Source organism: Vidua chalybeata, chromosome 1 (genome assembly GCF_026979565.1).
Source record: "Vidua chalybeata isolate OUT-0048 chromosome 1, bVidCha1 merged haplotype, whole genome shotgun sequence".
Taxonomy (NCBI): Eukaryota; Metazoa; Chordata; class Aves; order Passeriformes; family Viduidae; genus Vidua; species Vidua chalybeata.
The window spans coordinates 20,781,972-20,806,545 of NC_071530.1; the positions used below are offsets into that span (position 1 = coordinate 20,781,972).

The 24,574-nt window shown below is 38.8% G+C and overlaps 1 protein-coding gene across 2 annotated transcripts in view; it reads left to right on the forward strand.

The window, feature by feature from the left end:
- Positions 1-24,574, forward strand: part of RSU1 (Ras suppressor protein 1) — a 102,762-nt gene that overhangs the window by 53,677 nt on the left and 24,511 nt on the right. Inside the window, exon 9 of one of the 2 annotated variants that reach the window (XM_053958284.1) lies at positions 10,982-12,228. The exons of the other annotated variant lie outside the window; for it this stretch is intronic. Within the exon in view, the coding sequence (XP_053814259.1) occupies position 10,982 (1 nt within the window). The 3' untranslated portion in view covers positions 10,983-12,228. Of the gene's footprint in view, positions 1-10,981; positions 12,229-24,574 lie in introns of those variants that run through there. 2 annotated transcript variants of the gene reach the window in all.

The window sequence follows — 24,574 nt, forward strand, 5'->3', positions numbered from 1 at the left end:
ACACACACATATATATATATATATATATATCTATCTGTGAGTCAAGCAGTCACAAGAACAAAGAGTCGCTTTAGGTTGTCCCTGTAGTGAACTGAGCACCTCAGGGACTGAGACAGTTCACCAAACAACTAAGCCATGCTCTTGAGGCCCAGAGGGGAAGGGCTGGGCCCTTGGGCACCACCGTTGCTGATGCCAGGCTCCTGTGTGCCCCAGCTGGTGCTGGCTCTTACGTGACCATGAAGCAAGGGTTTTTAGGGGCTGATATGGCCGGAAAGTTATTTTGGCAGTTCTAGTCTGAGTTACCTCCTTGAACTCAGTGCCTGACAGCCAGCACTAGCCCAGAGAGCAGTGGTGCAGCCACAGCAGAGGTGGCCCAGCTGAAGCAGGTTTAGCTCCAGGGGTTGGTTATATCAACCCTCAACCATGTGTCCAAAGGCATGAGGAGGAAAACCTGAGTCTGCTTCATGCACCAATTAAGCAAAGCTTTTATGAAGAGAACACAAGTGCTTTTAAGAACTAAAAAATTAACCCCACCCAGCATCAGTAAGCTAATTGGAAGTCTGGATTTTTCTTGTGTTCAGAAAATAGAGGGAGGAAATTCCGACAGCCTGTGTTTCACATGAATCTGGTGTTGCTAAAAATATGCAAGTCTCATTAATGGAATTCTTGTAGGTAGCTTTCATATGTTTTGTGTAATAAAAAAATAACTGAAGGGAGATTGAATTTATTCTGTGTTAATAACAAGACAGGATGTTTCTGGATAGCTACCAAGTGATGCAGAACTGTGAACAATACAAAAGAAACCTTACTGTTCCCTATTCCACTCAATGCCTGCTTTTCTAGGAGAAACATATTTAGCTGCAGCATTATGTTTTTCTGTGTTTGTGGTCCTAAGTGTGACTGAAAATAAGGCTGCCTGTGGAATGAGCTGCTTACAGAAATGCTCTTGTCTTGTAGTCTTTAATGTTTGCCTCTCTGGTCTGATTCCAGTTGAGTTATGGATGAAAATAGTTGCTGTGGGTTGTTCACTTTTCTGTGTATGTAAGGTGTAAGGGAACTGGATACAGTTCTCTTACTGCTCTTCTAGATACAGCTTTAAAGGTGTGGTGGTTTTAAAACAAACTGATTATATCTAGTCGTCAATGCTAACATCTGACTGCAGCTGCATATTTTCTTTCTTTGCTGGCCTACTTACAGTTTCATCTGTGTGAATCTTTCTTGAAGAGTAGATTTTTATCTTCTCTTTTATTCTTGTGACAAATATATAACAAGAGGTGGAATTTCTAACCTGTTGTATGTGTCATTAACATGTCAAAATAACAAACCTTCTCTGTGTACTTTTTATGTGGCTGCTACAGTAGTATTTGAATTCTGAATAGAAAGCACTGATCTTCTCTGGTCTTGATTTTAAGGCAGACTGAGGTTTGGTCCATGTTTGGGACAGCTTTCTGGTAGAAAATATAAAACTACAGTTAAAAGAACTGTTAAATTCAGTGGGTTAAAAGCTGTGATTTGGACAGTGGCTTAGGAGATTTGCTTATACAAATACATACATAGTATGAGTAAATTTTCCTAGAGTAAATTTGGAAGCATCTGCTGGGTGAATAGTGAAGTGGGCATTTGAGTTTCAAGTTCTTCTTTAAACTGGAGAGGTATCCAGAAGCTGACAAGGTATAAGATAGAATCCCAGTTCCATGTCTGTCACAGATCTCATGTGTAAATTTAGTAACTTTTCCAAGATCTCAAAACAAGCTGTCTTCACCTCAGGGCCATAACCTCTCAAAAACTGTACCAGTAGACAAAGGTGTATGTGGATTTTGCAGTGGGGAATTGGCAGGTCGGATGGCTGGTAAGAAATCAGCCAGTCAGTGCAGACCAGCATTGGAGCACACAGTTCTGTTTGTTCCCTTCACTGGGAGCTCGGTTCACTTCATTCCCAGTGTGAAATCTACCTAGCCAGGGCTTTATTTTCCATAACTTCACCAGGATTTTCTCGAGTTCTATAGACAGGACAAAGGCATAAAGATCTACGCTTCAGCACACAGAGGTCAAACAGTTTAGGTCCAAGATCCCACAGCCCTTTCCATGGGACTAACCAATGATGGAAAGAGTCAAGAGCTGCTCTAATATGGAGAACTTGAGGGACAGATATGTTTTCGTTTTCATGAGGTTGTCTCTTGTACCTTGCATTTTTATTGAAAGCTGTTGAGGGTGAATTCTCTTTGGCATATTTGATACTTGGTCTGCCTGACCTGATGCATCTGAGGTGGCCTCTACTTTTGCTATAACTAGGAAGGGTGGTTCAAAAACAGTTTTGCACACAGGTATATCAAATTATGCTCTATTGCCTACAAATTTCTTCATTGAGCCATTTTGCTTTTTTTATTTGTTTGTTTTTTAATTAGTAATATTGACTACTTTTTTTTGTTTGTTTGTTTGTTGACACTAATTTGCAATTTCAGTCTGGGAATTGAAACAAAATAGTTTCTTTCTGCAGGAGAAATTCTTGCAAATTCAGTCTGGCATTTCATAGTTTAGGTTTTGATTAATATGTTTACTTTTTGCTTCAGTTTTGAGACTATTCTGTAGATGCATACTATAATGAGATTTTAATCTCTTCCAGATATGTTGATTTTTCCTGTTTTCCTCTTAAGCACAGTCCTGTTCACATGATGAGATACTACCAACAAAATTGCCCTAGAGATTCCGGTGTGCCTGTGGTCAAAATCTGGCTACTAATGGTGTATCAAATTCAAGTGATTCACTGCATAGATTCATAGCTTTGGATGGGACAAATATGTGTTTAAGCATTGCAATAATCTGTACATCCTACATTGCTTTATGGAGGAGAGTTTGCAGGTAATTTCTTATCAACCAACCTGAAACACACAGATGCATCTTATTAGATTAGTGACAGTGACTTGAGCAATCATAAATATTTTGACACTTCGTTTTGCAAAGATAAACAATGGCCTTTTACACATTGGTGTTGTGTTGGGATTCCCATTGAGTTATGGCTGTACTGATGGTTGCTTCTTTTTAAGTATTGTACTACTTTACTATTTTTTTCAGTAATACTTGCTTATTAGCATATAAATGCCAGACATTAATTGAAATTTCATATTCCCTTTGCTTGGCAACTCCTGTATCCACTAATTTATACAAGTATTCATCAACATAGTTTCATTGCTTATTAAGCTTAATGTTTAGTTTCAATACTCCGAAACTTAGTTTGCTAGAGTCAGGTTTACCTGTGTTCATAAAGTAAGTAGTGTGAGTCGCTTTCATTATTTCCTCACTGAAGAAGATATTAGCATTTATGTGTAAGAAAATGAGACCTCGTGTCAAGGGTGAACATTAGTAATTCTGATTTCCCTGTAAAGGATTGATTTGTGATATTAGATAATACCAGGATGTATTTCACACCAAATCTTCCTCTCCATGTGTTTCACAGACAATGGAGCAGGGAATCAGAAAGGCTGCTTTCACTTAAACATTTGTACATTGGCATGGGAATAAATACATGAGCACTGAAGAGTACATGTATTAGAAAAGTAAGGAGTTCAGATTAAGATGAGGTGAAACAGCTCCTGTGTTTCTGATAAAAGGATAGAGGTAGACTTCTAAAAAGGCTTATATGTTTGTGGTGTATGTGTCTCCACACACTCATCTGTCCATAAATATTCTCCCATTTTCCTGTATATATTTGGTTTAGTACTGAAATAACCTATTGTTCAGTAAATGCATCCATTAACTTAGTTCCAATTCATTCTTTACCAGGAGAAGGATAGATTTAGAAAACAATGGGCATTGAAATGCAGAAGTCTGTTGACATGAAATTTTTTTAAAAATTTGTGTTAAAAATAAATTTGTAAAACTAATATTCATCGGTAAAATAGATATTATCAAAATTAATCACGGGATGAGCTGATGCAATGTAATATTGCAGAATCCAAATTACTGTATTCATGAAGATCATCATTAATTATGTAATTCTAGATACACACATACTATAGCCTAAAAATGTATTGTAGGTTTACAACTGACTAGCTGTTTGATGTGGCAGAATGTAGTCTTTGCATTTTTATTAAAATTATTCATAACTGGTTGCAGTCTAGATGAACTGCTCTATTCTTATGTCTTGCTTCAATATATTTTCTTACCCATTCTATCATGACATTATATTGGAACTTTTTCTGAATTTTAGAATGATCCATGGGGCATTTTCCAAAACCCCTATCAGCATCTCTTAAAAACATGTATTTGCAATTTACATTTAAGAATACTTTCAAAAGGTTTAGTAGCAGTACATATTTTCTATATATAATTGTTTGCTGTTCTTTTTCAAAAAATGTTTTATTTTTATGAGAAAAGGATATACATTGAAAAATTAGGACTATGCATTTAATTAAATTCTATGAGTTTATCCATTCTCCAGCTTACAGTTATAAATTGGTTCTTTTAAAAATACCATACCATGGTGAAACATGTTTATAATGCATTTTTATGGCTTACCCACAGATGTCCTAGCAAAGTTACAAAAATCAGATGTATACCTATGGAGTATGTGGTGTCTTACACCTCCCTCAAGCTTGTCAGGGCAACAAACTTTGGCTGAAACAAAAGAAGCAGGGTGAGGAGGCTTTCTACCAACATGATGTGAAGTTAGACTGTAAGATCATCACAGTTACTTTATCTGGTGGCTGGTCTATAAACATTGGCTAATTTGTGTACACAGATCAGATATCTTTTTTTCCAATAGAATTCAAATGAAAAAATCTGCCTGTAGCAGTATGCAAAAGGAAACCTAAGGTGATATATAGTGTGTATCTTAATTTGCCAACCACATTGTTTTTGGGGGTTTTCTTTTAATGACTTTGCCAACCACGTTGTTTTTTGGGGTTTTCTTTTAATGTAATTTGCAAGAAGAAAAGATTTGGCTTTCAGAAAGAAAAATATAGCTTAAAACATTTCCACATTAGCAGTGTGGAATAGTTGTCAGTTGGCTGGCTCTTGTTATATGAAGCTGGAAGAGTCTGATACTGTAGCTGAAATCTTTTGCTTTGTGGTGAATACTTTAGAAATGGGTTACTGTGCTGCCATTTGCATGGTGATGCAGAATTATTTTTGTTTGCTGTCAAAAGCAATTAGAATCTAATGAAAATGGGTGCAAACCATGTGATGAACACTTTACATTTGATAAATGTCTTGGTGTTGAATAAAGGAGCAGTCCCTTTTTAGGTGTTACTCTTTCATGTCTTGCTGAAATACACTCAAGATTCCTGTTCATAATTAAATAGAAAGCAATTTAAGAAAAAACAAACAGATCAGTGTAAAAATTAACCTTGACAAATCTGCATGACAAACAGCTTTGTGACCACTGCTGCCATGACTATGGTTTGCCTGTAGAAGGCCTGAGGTGCTGCAATTGCTTTACATTCAAACAAAAGATACAGTCCCAGCTGTGCACTCCCTGTTCCTGAAGAAGTGCAGCATCTTTGTGTTTATGAAAAGATTTTGCAAAGCATCAAAATTGTTTAGACTCCAAGTGATGCAGGAAATACTGTTGCAAGAGTGAAGTCTTCCACACTGGCATAATTCTGCAAATAAAATGGGGGAAAATGAGAAATAAGGAGAGTCAGAAGAAAGATGATGCAATACATCTGGTTTACTTTATCTCTCTGGGGAGGTTTCTGGCTGGATTTGCTGGCCAAGTGTAAGTATCTGTAAGGAGAAATAAAAAAAAATTCTTTTTTGGCCCACTTATTTATCTACCTCCTGTCTGAGCTCGTCCTTATATAAACTAAGTAAAATATTTTTCCACACTGATGTTTATTCATTTAGCTCCTGTGCTCACATCTTTAGGAGTGATGTACCAGGTTGTGGGGGCTGCCTTCTCTTTTAACGTTTCAGCAAGATACTAGGTCTTCTTCCTTTACACAACATGTGATACAGTGGTTCAGAACAGTAGGATCATACTAAAAATTCACTGTTCATTTTCTCTTGGGCAGAACAAAAGCTTCTCTCATAAATTAACCCTGTGCCTCTTCCCAACTTGTCCTAATGGTTTGTATGCCTGTTGTGCTCCTCTGAAGTGATGTTGTAACAGAAATCAGTGTTCATATGGTGGTTACTGGAAGTTTTTGCTGTAGCAAAAGGTGGACAAGAAAAATACCTGAAGTGACTGGATTCTGAAACCTTAAGAGTTCAGTAGCAGCAAATGTCAAACCATGCACTGATTTGAGAGGGTTGACCTGCCTCAAACTGTGTAAGAGTGTTTGTCTATGCTTAGCAAAGGGATTTTCTCTGTGTGCAGTCCAACATTTTACACCTTTACTTGGGTGGCAGTTTGAGAGAAGCACATGGTTCTCCAAACAGCCTCTTCCATCTGTTCTGCCAGCACAAATGGTGTAGATAAAAGGTATTTGATGGACTTTCTGGGAGTTTTGTAATTAGAAGGTGTCTCTCAATGGATATCCAGCACAAAAAGAGGCAGACTGTCTGGAAGCTACTGAGAGACCAGGATGGGTTTGCATTTACAGGCTAATAGCAAGCCAGTGGTATTAATTTCTTCATTAAGTCTCTGCAAGCAGTGACACTTGTTGCCATCTATGAGTCTCCAGGTGGTGGCAGGCTCATGGTTTACTGTCAGCACAATTGTTTTGGGGATGAAAGATGGACCACTTGGAAAGCTTAACCTTTCCTTTCTCCTTCAGAGGGCAAGCAGCCCTTTTCCCTCTCAGAACAACATGACATCAATTTTACCAGGGAAGGCTAGAAGATTTTCAGTCTTGTTTTTTAACCAAGATAATGGACAATTTGGGCCAATAACTACCCTTGGTCAGTCCTTCTGTAATAGCAGCCAAGGAGATACTGTCATCAATTTTAGTATATCCTTTGGTTTCCTGTGAACCTACTCTTTTGAGGGGAAATGCTTAATGCTCTTGCTATTGCAATCTCAGAAACTCTAAGAGTCAGTAAAGAGTAACACTAGCTCAAACTTTGGACCTTGTTCCTGAACTTCGATTTAATGTAATTGTTATTTACAGCATTAGAGTGGTAAACAGCTGCTTGTGCCTGCTGGGTTTTTTTGGGGTTTTTTTTTTGCTGTTGGTTTGTTGGGTGTCTTGGAGGTTTTTTCCACCTAATGATGCCAACAAAAGTGACCTGGCGTTTTTCCTTTAATTAAAATGGGCCTTTGTGAATTAGTGTGTGAAAATCACGGGATACAGCACTAATTGGAGTTTAGGCAACTGTTCCCCTAACCTTTCACAGCTAAACTTCTAAATGAAATGTTTCAGTTTAATTTAGTAGCTTGAGAGTTTTTCATAGCTAGATATAAAATAATGATTCTTGACCTTTTTTGGACAAATAATATTGGGTTTTTTTTCTGATAAAACCTTTACAGCATCATTCATTTGTGGCTAATCTTACCTGTGGTTTGACTGTTTCAGCTCCCTTTTGACAGTAGGCATCCTAAAGACATCAGAAAAGACTTTCTGTGGTAAATCTCTGACTCATTGAGCCCACCAGCCTCCCCCAAGAGGCAGTAGGAGAGATATTGTTCAGGGAGAGCCATACCCAACCTGACTTTAATGTTTCCAAGGATGGGGCATCTACCACCTCTCAGAATAACCTGTTCCAGCACTTTACCATCTTCATTGTAAAAAACTCCTTCCTTATGTCTAGTCTGAGTCTACCGTCTATTAATTTAAAACCATTACTCCTTGTCCTATGGCAAGAGATCCTCCTAAAAGGTCTGGCCTCATCTTTCTTATAGGCCACCTTCAAGAACTGAAAGGCTGCAGTATTTTTTCATAGGGTTGGTGCTCCTGCCTGCTAATCACTTTGTTGGCCCTCCTTTGGACTTGCTGCAAAAGGTCCATGTCCTTCCTGTGCTGAGGACCCCAGAGCTGGATGCAGTGCTCTGCAGTGCCTCACCAGAGCAGAGCAGAGGGGCAGAATCACCCCCACTGACCTGCCCACCACGTACTCACTTCACTGAAAAAATCCAGATCCAGAGTAAAGTCACTAATGACATTTACAGTTTTCTTATATCTTCGGGCTATGATTATTTATATACTGGAAATTCATAAATCAGATGTTTGCCAAGGATGTATAGTGATACCAGAAGCTTTTAACAGTGTTAATGGGTTTTAAGTATAAAATTCTAGGTGTCCTAATTGAACTAAGGAAAGTGCTGAAAGTTGCCGTTTTTTAGGGAAGTACTCTGCATAGATTTTGAACTCCAATTAGCAATCTACACTGCAGTAGACTAGATCAAAATCAATATTTCTGCCTGGAATTCACACAGCCTCTTTGAGAGACGAGATTAATATGGTTACTGTTCGACTCTGTGTTCTCAATCAGCTCAGTATGTGCACTTGTCATTCATATTTTGTTTTTAGCTTGTTATTCTGACAGAAGAGTCTCTGAGGAACGAAAGGAGAGCCAGTTTGAAGAGTAAAGCGATGTAACATTTACATATTTTCACACTGTTACGGAAGCTGGCTGTTAGGCTTTGAACATTATTTATTCATTTGATGCTGCTATTTGTTACGGACCTCTGAAATATGTTACTGACAGTAACTAAACCATCCGTCTCACTTCAGGATTTCTACTGATTGCTAATTTTGTGGACTAAGTGGTGGAAAAAGCTCAAAATATGTTAAAACTAAAAAGACATGGTTCTATTAGGTTTTTCCTAATACCCTGCTCCCGTACTGGGTTGCAAGAGACGGTTTTTTTTAATGTTGGCACACGCACTGACAAAAACATCATGTTGTAGGTCTTGCAAATCATGCAGATCACTTCAGTTTGTGCTGGTGTGTTCTAAAAATCATGCAAATGAGCTTTCCATCATGGTTGTTTACCCAGTGGGTGGAAATATAACCATCATATTCAAACGAGTTGAACCAACTGACTCTAAAAGCAATTACTGGCAACATTGATTTTTCCATTAATTGGCTGAACCCTCTGAAACATGAAGTCTCTAAGGACAGCATCTGAAATGTGTTACTGCTTTTATTGCTGTTATGATTATTAAATTTTGGATGCTACCAAAATGTCCTGGACTCTGTTCAAAATACAAGACAGTTCCTGATCTTGAGAACTGAGGAGTCTGAAAGACAAAATGTCAAAGGGAATAAACACTTCCAAAGTGCTTTATAATTTCATTAATATTTTTAACAACTGTTTAGATGCTTCACAATATTAATGGGGTCTTATTGAAAATGTTGAGTTATAATGAGATAATTCTTGCCTTAGTATGTCAGAAGAGATCTGTTCATACATGGGTTGGTGAAAACACATCAGGAGTTTTCTTTTTGTGTTGTGGTTTATCCCCAACTGGCAACCTTGCAGCTACTCACTTATTCCCTACTTCCCACTCCCACGTGGGATTGTGAGGAGGATCAGGAAAAATATAAACACTCATGGGTTGAGATAAGGACAGTTTAATAATTGAAACAAAGTAAATCATTATCATCATAATTATTATAGCAATAATAATTACAGTGAGAAAGAGAGAGGACTAAAACCGCAAGAGAAACAAGTGATAGACAATACAATTGCTCACCACCCGCTGACTGACACTCAGCCCGTCCCTGAGCAGTCATCAGTCTCTCATAGACAACTGCCCCAGTTTATACATTGGGCATGATGTTCTTAGGTGTGGAATATCCCTTTAGCCAGTTTGGTCAGCTGTCCCAGCTGTGCTCCCTCCCAGCTTTTTGTTCAGCTTCTCACTGTCAGAGCATGAGACACTGAAAAGTCCTTGACTTGGGTAAGCACAGCTTAGCAACAACCAAAACATCAGTGTGTTATCAACACAAATATTGTGTTAAATGCAGTACCACCTACTAAAAAGAAAGTTAACTGTGTCCCAGCTGAAACCAGGACAATGTGGGAAATAGGTAGATTGGACAATACATGTAGCATCCTTGATAGGGCAGAGGGATGGGATTGATAGGGGGGGAGACGGTCCTTTCATACCAGGTTGAAGTTGGACAGAACCACCTAAAGAGAAATTAAAAATTGAGGACAAGGCAGTGAGGTAGCTTCTGGAAAGAAGTGGCATAGGGAGAGGAAAATCATGCTCTGCTATATGGACAGTGGAGAATGGCCAGATCATCAGAGTATTGTGAAGGGAACAGCATCAGGATTCAAATCCTGATTGCTCAAAAATTTATTCAGCTTCTGGTGGAAGAATTTTCAAAACTTTTCAAGAAAACTTTGTTCACCCAAGACCTTACTCACATTTTCCAATCTATGTTCTATTTACAGCTTTATACCTCGTCTTTGACTCCCTCTTTGTCATTGCTGTGCTTGTTGTACAGGTCCCATGAATAAAGGTGTTGTATAATTCATTTAATAGCTATAGATACCTACACCTGCCAGGCCTACTCCTGCTGGGTGTTAATTTTTGCACTTTACTAGATCAGAGTGCAGGTGTCTTCACTGGGTAATAACTCTTCAGAATGACTGTGAATGTTTAAGAACATTTTCAAGTTGTCAGCCTTTTTCTTGAGCCAAAGGCAGTGGCTGATTTCCTAGAATAGCCAGTAGTGCAGTGAGAAGAACCAGACGTTTCCGTAATCTCTGAAGTAGAGATTCCTGGATGCTGTTTTTAACCCCATCTCACAGTCCAGGTCTGACTGTCTTTCCCACAGTCTTGCTTGTTTGGGAGAAATATCTGCTGTACTGCACAAAAGGTTAAAGCACACTCCCTTCTACTGCTTGGTCCTGACATTGCAATATAAGCAGTTACTAGCTAAGAATAAAGGGGAAAATTAAAAGGTATATGAGACCATCAATACAAGAGACAAGGTATATCAGTATTTATATCAGACATTCTTTTTCTTTTTCTTCTACTTGCTCTATTGCTTGCCATGTGACTGTTTAGTCATACAGTTATTTTGTGTAGAAAGTTTTCCTCTGAAAAACTGGGAACGTACATTTTTGATAAATGTGTTTTCTTTAGGCATGGCAGCAGGATGAAGTGATTAGCAGATTTGAAGAGAAGATAACCGAAAAGGAGACAGAGTTACAATAAAAAAATCACCCTTGATGATTTTGGAAAATAAAAAAACATTTCAAATATAAATAGCACTGTGACCTGAAAACAGTAGCCTGCAGTTCAGCAGAGCTGAGTGTAAAATACTGACTGAAGGAATACATGGTAGGGAATGACTGCTAAGCACTGGATCTGCAGAATGAACTCTGAAATCACTGGGTGTCAGCATATATGACTACATCAGTGCAGAGGTGCCTCATGTGACATGGAAGAAGTAATGTACCTGCTGTACTCAGTTCTGTCAGCCCTATTTTAGGGTATGTATCCAGCTGCAAAAACATGAGAACCAATTAGACAAAGTCCAGAGCAGAGGAGCAAGCCAAGTCAAAGGTCTAAAAATTTCACTTACAAGGAAAGATGGATGAAGTTGAAAGGTTTTCCCTGAAAAAGTATGTTGAAATATGTTCAAGCAAGTCTTTGAAGAAGGAAAAAAATGTGATCTTGAGTGACAAAAATGTTCAGGTTCTCAAATTGACTTCTTTCATCACTGATGAAACTTTAACAGCAACTGTTTCTAAAGGAAACATGAAATCTGGAATACAGGTTCAGTTTGCTTTCAGCTTTCTCAGCAGAGTTCACTGGAAGGTAATAATGTCCATAGTCTTAACCTTTGTCATGGAGTTGTAGTCTTCTTACTTCACCCATCATGTCACTTCATAGGACATGTTTTGCTAGAGGGAGACACATAAGACACTACAAGTAGGTTTTCTAATTTTTTAAAAAAATCTTCTGTTCCTACCCTGAAGACTCCTTAACACAGATGAGTAGAGAAGGGAAAGAAGTTCATTTACTTTAAAAGTAAATTAAAAGTTAAGTTAAAAATAATAAAGTTAAAAAAAAAAGTTAAGAAATTTTAATGTGTCCTCATGTAGCTGAAAGCACATGAGCACAGGAAAGAATGTGAGCATAAAACTCCCAATTTTCTTAGTGAACAAAAACAGCAATTGGCAATAGAGAAATGTGGCACAGCATACTTTGCCTACCTTATGAGGTTGTTTTCTGCTCTTGTCAAGTTTGGCTTTCAAAAGATTTTTCCTTTGGAGACTTTTTGGAAGCAGCAGTGAAGCATGAAAAATTGTCTTCTGTAATAATCTTTGTAAATTTCAGTGTGAAAAGACAAAATAAATAGAGTTTCAGTGTTTTGTTATTCAGCATTAGTTTGTTTGTTTGGTTGGTTTTTTTCCCAGAGATGATCACTAAGAAAAGAAAAGGAAAAAAAATCCCAAAATTGACTCATCAAGCATATAACATTAGGATTGTTGCTCTTGAGGGAATTATTGTACATATTATAACAAAAGTAAAAAATATTTCCCTGGAAGAGTGATGAACTGACAATCTGTCTTCCTAGAAATTCTTAATTTACTGGAGAGCAAACTAGTGTGTGCTGTGCTGTGCTTTGCTTGTGATGGGAATTTTCACAGTGCAGTGACAGGAAAAAATATGCAAAAATGCTTAGTGTCAGCTGTGCAGAATGCAGACTTAACTAATGCAGGTTTTCAAGCACAGGCAGGTTAGAATAGAATATGTGGGGGAAAAAATTCTCAGTGAAACAGGATTGAAAAATAAGGGGAAATCTCTTAAGGAGTTAAATGTACTGTGAGACCTGTTTGTGCACAGTAACCAGGTCAGGAGCACAGGACACTGCAGTCACAGAATAGTTATTCAACATGTTCATTTATGATCTCAGGGGAAGATGACTTTATATTTTCTGCCACTCTGTAAATCATTTCATTTCTGCCACTCAGTAAATCACACTTTCTTGTGCCAGTATTCTTTGCTAGTGGGAAGAGGTCAAACACCATAAGCTTCATCAGGCAGGGGAAGCTGCCCATCCACAGACCTATTTAGGTCCTTTGTGATATATTCCAGCTATGTCAGGCTTTCTACAGGAGCAGAGGGTAGGCAGAGTATGGGAATTGGGAAGTACAGTGATGCCAGATATCATAAATACCAACTATTTCAGCCATCTGCAACACAGTCTTTAGCATGAAGTGGCAGCTATAATTTCCTTCCTTATCCTTCATACTGTGCCTTTTAATATTATTAATTTACAGGACATGCAGCCATCAATTCAGTGTTTAATATCAGGAATCCTCAGCATCTCAGACAACTACCTCACTGTTGTACAAAAGGTCTTAAAATTAATCCGATTCGGAGACCTGTGTGCTGAAATAAAGTATTTGATATGGTTATTGAAAGATAGATATAAACTTTTTGGGTGTTGAAAAACTTCAGTGGTAGTTGTTACTCACATTTTATGGGGGCGGAAGAGAGGGGAGTGAGGCAGGAGAAATAACCATTTTAGGGACTGAAGCTGGAGAGGTGACAGACACCACTTCATCAAACATAAGCACAGCTTTAGTAAAGAAGAGCAGCAATATTCACAGCAAAGCCCAGCAGCTCAAAAAGGTATGCTTAGATATACTATACATTTTATCTTTTTGGTCTTCTTGCTCACTTATGCGTATGGTACTTGTTTTTTTTATATATAAGCCAGATTTAAAAGAGGTATTTCAAGATCTGTAAACCTGATGATGTTGTATATGCACAATGAAAGCAGATGTGTAACTCTGTATCATTATTGCTTGTGGAATTATTTAAAAATCTATCTTAGTGTTTTGTTGCCACCTTTCCTCTATTTGCATTTCTTGGATTTTTGGTTTATGAGCAGCAAAAGCAAACTGTCACTATTTGCTATAAATTGAAGCTTTTAATATCTATGTCTGTTCTACAGCATTTGTCAGCTTTGAGTATTCTATCAGTAGAAAATAAAAATAGCAGGAAATCTCAGCAGTAGTGACACTGAAAATTTATCTGCTTATGCTCAAAAGGTGTAAAATGCAGGTTTCAAGAATAAGCAATTGTAGTTTTCTTTAAAAAATGCATTTGCTTTGCTGTGGCTAACACTAAACTCTACATACATCACCACCAAAATAAATGACAGAGAATTTGTATGCGGTGTAGTTATCGACACAAAATACTATTGAACCCTTTAAATATAAGACATAGCCAAATAGATATTGTTTGTCAGACTCCACATTGGGTGCATTGTTTGACACAAAGATGAAGTTGTAGAAACGCTCTGAAGAGTAGTTCTACTCTATAACAGAGGTGTTTTATCAGTTTGTAAAACTTGACTGTCATGTCACAGGGTTTTAAAGTGAAAAGATATTTCAAATGTAAACCTTTTCCAATAGCATTGTTTTTAATCTGGGAGTGTGCTTGGTAAAACAGGCATGTATAAAAAATGAAACTAAAAGCTTATATATGCTGTCATATTTTGTTGCTTTTATTTTTCAGTGTTGCTGAGGAAAATGCTCTTTTGATAATTTTCCTGAGTTTTTCTTTTATTTAAGATTTTCTTTATTGTTCTGTAGTATTTTTCTCTCCTTGAAGAAAAAAAAAAACCCAGCTAATACATCAGCTTTAGTGGTTTTATTCATTAGTGAAGCCTGCTTAGAGCAAAAGTACAAACTATGAAGTTCAAATGTATTATATTGTGGTGGATTACTTGTTACAGAACAGGACTATTTTGGGACAGCCCTGGTTGGATTTTTACTTGTCCTTAACTGAAGTGTTTTGCTCGCAATGGGACTAGTTCAGTTCTGCCATCACAAGTGTGTTATATCTAGCCTGAAACACTGTTTTCCACCTAAAACAATTTTTCCTTCAGATTGACTTTTCTCTCATTTTGATTGTGAAATGTCAAACCAGGTAGTTATGGTTTGAGTCTTAGGAGATATTCTGGCAAATACTTCTCTCCTGTAGTCTTTCTGTTCAGTTGTGAACAGGTAATGTTTTAATTGTGTTCTTCTTTTCTGACAGTCCAAAAGCTAGTAGCTATCATTTTCCTCTCCACTAAACCATCTTGTTCACAATCCTCCTTTGAAATTGTGAGGCTCATTTTGCCAGAAGATGAACGTGATTTAAAAAATACTTTCCATTTTAGGAGAGAGTCTACAAAAATTTTATCTGATCAAAAAGTAGTGTTACAAGATTGAATTCCTGTCCGCTGCAGAAGTAATTTTTGTCTGACAGTGCCTTCAGTCTGCTGTCAGTGTCTTTCCAGAGCAATACAGGAATTTAAAGATGGAGGGGGGGAGACTAACCTAGAGAGGGATAAAATTATTCCTTTGGGAAATACTTTTTCTTTGTTTATTTCACAGCAAAGACTTGAGTCTGTTCTTAAACAAAAGGGCAACAAAACCTAGATGGGCCCAGCAAGGAGAACATGACACACAGAACTTGTGTAATTTAGATAAAGGCAAAAAAATTCTTAATTCTGTCTTTTTTCTTTTCTTCAACAATTTTGTTGAGCAGAAATTGTAAATAGGTGCACAGTCATGATAAAAAATTATGGTTTTGTGTAGGAGTTCATTGTGCAATTGAGGCCTGTAAAACAATTTTTCTTTTGTAACTTTCAAAATATTTATTAGTTTAAGATTATATATACCTGTAAAAGTATCTAAAAGTTACTTGTGTACTCCACATATAAAAAAATATAACAAAATCTCTTCAGCCTGGAATCATATTGAAAAAAAAGTGAAAAATTAGTCTACTGGGTGACAAAACAAAATTTATTATTTTAATTCGATGTACAGCAGAAATAGTTGAGGAGTTGCAAACTCAGAGTTTAAAAGTTTTCAGTGGCATTACCCAGTTAGTAAAGGAAGGCACTTAAATAATTTAAAATAATTACTATTGGAAATCTTCGTACAATAAAACTTTATTCACAGATCCAAAAGAATAATAGGAATCAGAATACAAGAATACAACCTTTAGAACATTCCTCCTCCTCCCCCCTACAACCTTTTCTTTCCCACTGACAATGTACAGAAACAATTCCGTTTATCACCTCTAGAATAGTCTTTCTTCAGTTCACTTAGGGAGAGGAGTCCCTCTTGTTATTTTATAGAGACTTCTCCACAAGAAAACAGTTCTCTCATTGCTTTTAATTTCCACGAATAGCAGCTGCCTGGGAATCATCAATTGTGAAGTCCCTCCCATCTTTCACAGTTTTCCCACAGCTGCGTTTATGGGCCATGTCAACTTATGGGGTGCTATTTTAAGGATGAACTGTTAAGAGCAAAGGTTCTCTTTATCTGTCTTTGAGATCATCTTCATCTCGGATCTCGGCCTTGGAACAGAGGCCACCTTCTTCTTTCCCTGGGGGCAAAGGGTCCATCACTCTTGTCTCTCTCTCTGTTCAGATTTCTCATGGCATCACAGCTACTTCAACATCTGCTTGTTTTAGCATAGATGCCTTTGCTCATATCTACAATTTGAACACTTCATCCCCCCCATACTTTCAAGGAGTTACAGGGAAAAAAAACATCAGATGTATGAACATTCCGTCTGATGTACCAATTAGATCTTCTCCGTAGCCTTACAAGAGGATTTCAGCCCAGGGCTTGAGGCATCTCCTCAGCCCTCCCATCTGGGACTTGACTTCTTCTTAATGACCTTCGTGTCTCATGTTGTTCCTCTACGTGTCTTCACTGTGTCCTTTTCTCTCACCCGAGGGAGGATTGAAGGTCTGCAAGTCTTATCTGTGCACGGAAAGAGTTAATATCTCCCGCAGGGCCTGCGGATGGTTACATGATCCCTGCTGGGTGGTGGTGATGGCTCTTCAGGCCCCACTGGGGCTGTGTCAGGATCAGCCGCAGGGCCCCCTGTTCAGTTTCAGCCGCAGGGCCACTCTCTGCATGGGCTGCCGAGCCGCCTCCGGGTTTTCTGGTGGCCATGGTGGGGGAAAGTCCAGGATCTCAGCAGCCAGGCTAGGACTCAGCAGCTGAAGGCCTCCTCTCCCCTTGCCCTGCGGCCGCTGGGGCTCAGCCCGCCCCCCGCCCCACCCCAGGCCTCGTGGGCCCCGGCGGAGCCGGCCTGGCCCGGGCCGTGTCTCGTTACCTGTTCAAGGTCGGAAGAAAGAGAGCTTTTCCCGGGGTTTGTTCGGTTTTTTACCAGGTGTGTTCACAGAGCTGTGTTCAGCTTTCTAGTCGTTTAACAAAGTGTCAATATTCAAGACTAGTCAGTTTTGCTAGGCACAGAGGAAGCTCTCAGCAGCTCCTCTCAGAAAAAAATAATTTCTGTGGGTGGCTCCAATGCAAAACCAGCACATTGGTACCTGTTCCCTACCAGGTTGCCATCTTGGAAGAGCTGGAGAAATACTTCCCTCCACAGAGGGCAGATAAAAGGAGCCCTGTTTTCCTCTGAGAAAACAGTGCCTGTTGTGTTTTTCTGTGATTTGGATGCATGCAGTCTGACATGCCACTCGGGCAAGGTTGCTGACCCATGGTCTACATAGAGTCACTGCTGCGTTGGCTGGGACGCTACAATTAATTCAGGGTCAATTCAGCTCTTGGGGCTGGAAGCTATTTTTAAGACCTCAGCTGCTACAAGGTTCCCTGCCCTTTCTTGAGTGCGGAGGCTCTGAGCAAGGGTGAGATGCACGGTCGGAGGGTCACATCACCTTCTGGCGTACCAGCTGAGACCCTGAGACCTACCAGAGCTCACCTTCATGTCCTGAGGCAAAGGTGCTGTACCCCTCCAGTGGAGTCACTTGCCATTCACTGGGTGCCTGGAGGACACGTGCAGACAGCTCCTGCGGGAGCAGCTCCTCAGCTGTAACTCCGCAGCCCAGCGTACAGATGGTGACTTGTTTGTTGAGTCGTGTGAAACTGTAGTCTGCACCTCAGATAGCATAGGGGATCTTTGTCCATCTCATTTTCACATATGGTCAGCATGCATATAGCTTAGGGAAGTTTTGAAATACATAGAACTTAAAAAATATTTTTCTTGTACCCATGAAATATCTCACCTGCCTTTTGACAGAGTTATAGAAGCTTCAAAGCAACCATATAATCATATGAAATAGTTTTCTTTTAATAACATCTAGTGGTCCCAGTTCTTATTTATGTTTCCTAGATTTGTAACTCCAACAACAGTATTTTTAAAAGTCAAATAAAGTGGTCTCATCTATTGGTTATATTTTTTGATGCTTCAGAAGATCTGTTTAGTTTTTATGTTGGAAGCCAGCAGGCTGTTTTAGAACCTGATGAAAAACATTGAGAAGTAATCATAAAGCAAGGCTTTGGGAAATCACAGGAAGCAGAGTTCCTGGTAAATATATTAGATTTGTAGTACGATTTAAGGACAGTACTTTTAAGGAGAATGTGTTTTGCAGAAATAACATTTGTCATCAAGTCATTCTTTGCAGGTAAGCACCCTTCCTTCGGTGCATCGCAAGAACTCCTGGGCATGTAAATAATACCAGGAATGTCCCTGGGAACAGGGCCTAAGGTGGAACAAATGCTTCTCTGGTGCTTCTGCTCCCAGAGAACTCTCCCTTTGTGCTTCGTATAGCAGTCCAAGCTGATTGCTCAGATATTTTTAAGAAAGCTTTTCTTGCTGTCTTCTGTCACCACATCCTTACACATTTCAAATTTTGAGCAATTATTTCTTCCTTTCAGTCTGGCTGTTTCCTAAGCATTACCAGTTGAAATGGTTTTCCTGTGCTCATTGGTTCAGTACCTTTGGTGAATTAGTTTGGTGACGAATGCCTTTCAAAGTTGTCCTTCAGACCTGCAGAACAGTGCTCTGATGTGACAGGTAATCCCAGTGCCTTTGAAACAGGAACTCTCAATATAACTGCATTTTATTATTCACACTTGGGCAATGGTGATCTTTTCTTTACTTTTTTGACAGTCTGTGTGCAAAAGAATATGTATGTGTGTGTAATTTAATGAATGAGTCTGTTGTCCTTTTCACCTCACTACTTTCTTCCAATCCTAAAAACAGAAAGGAGAAAAAAACAACCTATTTCTTAGAAGCAATTCTGATTAATGCATTGCTTCAAAAATCTGGCATTAGGAAATAGAAGAAACCTATTTTGGATAACTGAATTTTTCTGGAAGTCTTGCTTTTAAAAGTGGGTTTATATCTTTGCCTGGGTTAAGTGATACAGCAAATGCTTTTGATACAATATTTGTGTTTCATCTGAAGGCTGTAAATATTTTTTTCAGATCTGCCTCTGATAACCCTTTGTGTAGCAGAAATTCTCCCTCTGACTGAAGCATATCCATCATTCTTCAGAGTATCCATCATTGCACAGTCTGATTCAATAAGAGATTATATCTTATTATCTTTTCAGTGAGTCACCATATTTATGGATTTAACTCGTATTGTCCAGATGTATCATCTTTGATTCAGTGTTTTGGGTGCTGTGGGACTTACTCCCCATACACACATACTGGAGGTTGCTGTTAGGTGGTGCTGAACCATCCCAGGGACTGCTTTTATCTGTGAGTGGTATCCACAGATAACAATTGAGTTTTTGTTAGTGCAGAGTATATATATTCAGGATTTTTGAAATGAAATGTTAAGGAAAACTTCAGTTTATCTTGTAATGCTGAGAAGTCTAATCTGATTTGGTAGTTAGGGGTTTTCACATAGTTTCTTTTTCACAGAGGACTGCACACATTTACTGTTGTTTGGTTACTCAGTGTTATGCTAATTCTCAATAAATATTCACTGATTTTATGTGGATATGTCAAGTCTTTTAAGAATTAAAAGGCATGAGACATATTCAGATTGAAACTTCAATAAGTCTTAATTGTGGTGGATTATGTGACTCTTGAGAAGTTTTAGGCTTTTTTTTATTTTTAGGTGATGCTTCACATATCTTTACATGTTGTTCGGACATCTGTTTTAACTCTCTGTGCATAATTAGTTGAAAATTGTTTTGGTTTTCTGCTTTTTGTAATTACAGTAAATTACCTTCTAACCTTGTTAAACCTCCTTAAGAAACCACTGCAAATGAAAACACAGGAAGAATGCAGAACCAGGTGTGCTTTTTTAATGATGACAAGTATGGACAGATTTCACAAGGTTAGAGGTCAGACAATACATCTTTTCTTATTTGTGCATTTTCAGAAAATAATTTTAGAAAATAATTGAGAAGATATGTTTGCAAATAGAGCAGACGACATGAGGAACTGTGCTTCTGTGGCAGTAGAAGTTGCCAGTAAGGCAGTGGGGGATGGAAGTTAATTACAGAATTTTAACAGTTTATAGATGTTTAAAAGATGCAACCACTTGTCACAGTAATATTTTTCTATTGCTTATTACTAGTGGGATATGGACAGTTTTAACCTGCATGCCAAGGAAGACCTTTTCATAGCAGTATGCTAATAAATTAACTCTTAGATCATGCTTTTTCCTGAAGTACTTGAAACACATTGTTAGCAATATTTAATAAGGGGGTACTCTTTCATTGCTCAAAGCATGGGCTGGGTTCTGTTTCTAGCTGCTCTGGTGCTTAAAGCATTTTTCTTGGGGCCATCCAATTACAGCAATCTGTTAACCTCTTTGGAGAAGAAAACTGAAATCCATGTCCAGAGAGATGAATGAAATGGACCTGGGGGCAGACAGCTCACCGAATAGGCTTTTGATTAAAAAAATTACTTTGTTCTTAAGTACTGATTGGGGAATTTCTGAGAAGCAGATGAGAATCTGATATAGAAAAATTCTTGCATTTCCTGCCAGAGAAGATTGTTCGTGCAGGCTGCACATGGCCTAAATAACCAGCTTTTAGAAAATCATCTTCGGAGGAGTCAATAATTTCAGTGCATTTTTGAGACACAGTTGTTAGTTTTCCCAACAAATGTTCCTGATGGTTCCTGCATGCAGGTAGCAGCCAAGCAAAGAAGTAAAGTAATTCGTATGAAAGAAAAAAATCCTTATTTTCAAGCAGCAAAGGCATGATCCAGATAATTTATTATTTTTTTTTTTAGTTTTTCAACGTTTGGAGTCCCTTCACGTAATGCCTTAGACTTGCCAAATTAAAGGGAGTAAGAACTTAAGTGATGAAAAACATCAGACAGAAATTCCCCAAGTTGATTCCAAGAGAATGTTATGGGCACCCAGAGGAGGGGGGGCATGCTTAGTGAAGTTACTGGGGTGTTTTGGGGAGGGGGCTGGCTCAGCAGGCAGAGGGAGGTGTTAATTTTAAAGTTCAGTAGGCAGATGCAATGCAGAGGAGAGCATCTCTCCAAACTCTTAGGCACTCACAGGTCACTTAAATGGTAGATGTATTTGCACTCCAACATACTTTTGCATACTTTGTAAATCCAGTCTCAGAGGAATCTTTCCAATGCCAAATCCTCTGACCCAGTGTGGCCTTCTCTATCCCTTTTTTCTGAATTTTGGTTGGTGAGTTCCTATGTTCTGGGCATGTATGACTAATTTTAAAAACTTGCCTAGTGGCATCACTGTGTGTTAGTGATGGATCTAATACTCAAGATCACACATGTCCAGTGGGGTCAGAGCTCATTTGATCTGTGTCTGGCAAAGTTGCTGACTCTTCCAGAACAGAGACTGGTGAATCTGAGTTCTCCATTTTTTACTGTAGTATCCAAGCCACACCATTATGTCCCTTCCTAAAAGCTGGAATTGGTTTTACATTTCACAAAACTAGTTTCTTCCATTCGGGTGGGATTTCTGCAGATGCCATCAAGTTACAAATCAGTCATTCCCAGGAAAGAGTGAGAGCAGGTGTGGGGAAGAGTTATTCTATATGTGCTGTTTCACTTGCAGATCCCTGTGGTGGTCCTGGCCATTCAGCTGCTGCTGTTTGCTGTGCTGCTTGGTGTGACTTGTCTGCTGTGTCACTCTTGTGATTCTGAAACATACTGGCTGGCTGGCTTGACAGGTTTCTTTGTACTGACTTTGTATTCCTGGGTAAAATTTCTTGCAAATGTAGTGGCTCCTTCTTCTCTGTCTTGTTGATTTCCAGTAGGTGTGGGGCTGTGATGCTTTTTGTCAAGATTTTGAAAGGGGTTTTCAGCCTCCCTGAGAGGCAGTTGAAGTTGGTAGCTTGTGGAGTTAGAGTATTCTTCTCTGTCAAAGAAATAATAAACAGAATGTGTTCCTTCACAGGTAAGTGAAAGGAATATAGAAGTCCTTATTAATACATATACCTCTAAAATATCCATTACTTTATTTTTTCAGTTCTTTTCTGCTGTGTAAAGGAAGGACTTTCAGTGTTGTGTTTTATTTGTCTATTTTTTCTCTTGTGTTTCATTTGTCTATTTTTGCTCTGTTCATCTGAATCTTGTATCCTGTTAATTAAATGTAAACCTCCTTGCAGTCATTTCAGTGGGTTTAATCTACTCTGCTGGTGTCTTTGTGTACTGTTTGTGTTTCCAGCGTGACTGCAAGGAGGTAACATTTCTGAATCATTTGTGGGCTTGTTTGCTTATCACGCTAGCTGGTCCACCCACTGAATTTTTGAGTATAGTATTGACAGGGGTCTCAAAGGCTAAATCTTTTACCTGGAATGTTAGAAAAGGGTAAAAGGTATATCTGGTAATCTCCTAAAAGTAAAATAAAGAGATTGTCTACTGATGTAAGAGGTCCATCATGCTGTTCCAGCTTACACCTAGCAAGCCCCGTGGTTCGTAAAACAGCATGCTTACTGTCTTGCTTTTGTCTCTTCTTGAGAGGAAGGTCTGATAGCCAGCATGACAGAAAGCATTGGAGCTGACTTTAATGAGTATGAGTAACAGTAAAAGTACAACAACATATGGCTCAGCAGTCAGTCCTGTGCAGCTGAAACTCATAGCTCTGCTCCTTCACTGCTTTTGTTGTCTGTGCTGCCTTGGCTGGGAAATCACTTCTTCCCTTTCAGTGCAGAACTGCAGCTAAGGAATGACTCATCCCTTTCTTGCACTGACATTGACCTCAGCAGTTACTCCTTTTCTATGTGAGAGCAAATGAGTGGAGAATCAAGCCTGCAATCCCAAAAAGAAGAATTGCTTAAATTCAATCTCATGAATAAGTATTAAATCCTAATTTCATACTATTTCTGGTCTTCAGATGGAGACAGCAATATATTAGGAATTAAATAATAATTTTGAAGCAGGATTGAAAATGCAGCATCTGCAATTGCTCCATTATGACCTTAACTGTGTAACTGCCCCCAGTGATGGGACCCCAGCAGGGAGACCACGCTGACTTTGCTCAGTTTTTCATGATGTTGGTTGCTTCTGCCAACCAGCATTGTGGTGTTTTGCTTTCTTCTAAAACAGATCAGTAGGGTAAGTTCTTCCTAAGAGATTATGTGCACTGAATGGTGACATGCATTTCTGTTGAGTTACTGTAATGATGCCCTGTTTTACAACTCAACAGTTGCGTTTTAGGTGACTTTAGCACTTGTGCCCTAAAGCTTGTTGTTAGGTATTAAGTCCCTACTAAAAGTCTTCTGACATCACTTTGAGATGCTGGGGTCCAGCTTCCTGAGTTGGAGCAATGTTAGCATGGTTTGGTCAGGTATGAATGTCTTCCTCTCAGAGAAGGCAGGTTTGATTTAGGCAGTGTCATTTCAGTGAAGTCATGTTCAAAACTCAGACACATGCAGTGTTAGTGCCTGGTGTTTGACACTTTGGAAGAAGATGTTTTCATGTTAGTAATTCTGAGTAGGGAAAGATAAGATCCTTTAGAAAGAGCTTCCAAATTGTGAGGTAGACTTTCTACTGTCCAAAAGTTAATACATTCAAAATGAGAAATTTTTCATTAGTTATACATCCTGTGTCTGTTACTAAGGTACTAGTAATAATTTGTCTGAACTCTCTTTGGATTAGTAGCAATGCTGTTCACAGCAAGAGTATTAAAACTTAATGGCTTAACCAGAAAAAAAAAAAAAACCTGAAGTTTAGTTTGACTAGTTTAAATTGTAATAGTGAAGCATTAAAAAAAAAACTGAAAAAGAAAGATCAAACCTTTCTCAGCCACCCCCTCCACACAAACTTTCTGTCTCTAAGAGGAAGTTGCTGTAGGGGCTCTGTAAAAAATTACTCATTGCCCAATTGTTGTTTCTTGTGTGTTTTGTTTTGTGTCTGTTTTTTAGCAGGTCTTCTTGATCAAGCTATGTGTATCTAAACTTACATTTAGGAGAGAGTGAAAAGCAGCTTGTTTTTATGGTAATGAGATGTCCTGTGTTTTCTTTACATTTGCGGTTTGTCCATGTCCAGAACGATACCTTAACTGCCTCCCACTGTCTCCTGTTTGCCAGGGACAAAGACCAGATGGAGCGAGACATTTGCCAAAAATTGCAGCACAGTGGTAGGAAAGGACTTGAGACAAAACTAGATCATGAGGTTAAAATCTTTAATAATGGTAGGTAACACGGATAAAGCTGTGTGCAGTGAAGGATCAGGGATGTGTCATTCCAGCATCCCAAACTGAAGGCCTTTGCAGAGATCCCCTTGTCTCTCACTACAGCAGCTCCTGGTAGAGCTGTCTGATTTGAATGCAGTTTTCCAAAGTTACATTCCCTCCTGAGCAGTGTTCCAGTTAGTGGGTCCTGAGGAAAGCTGCATTGATCTGACAGGGATGTTGAAAGATCATTACTGCTGAGCAAGCCAGGGCCTTGTAAACCTGTCACGTTAACGCAGCAGTGCCTGTAACAAGCTGTGTTCCTACGCTCTAGTAGAAAGGGAAAAG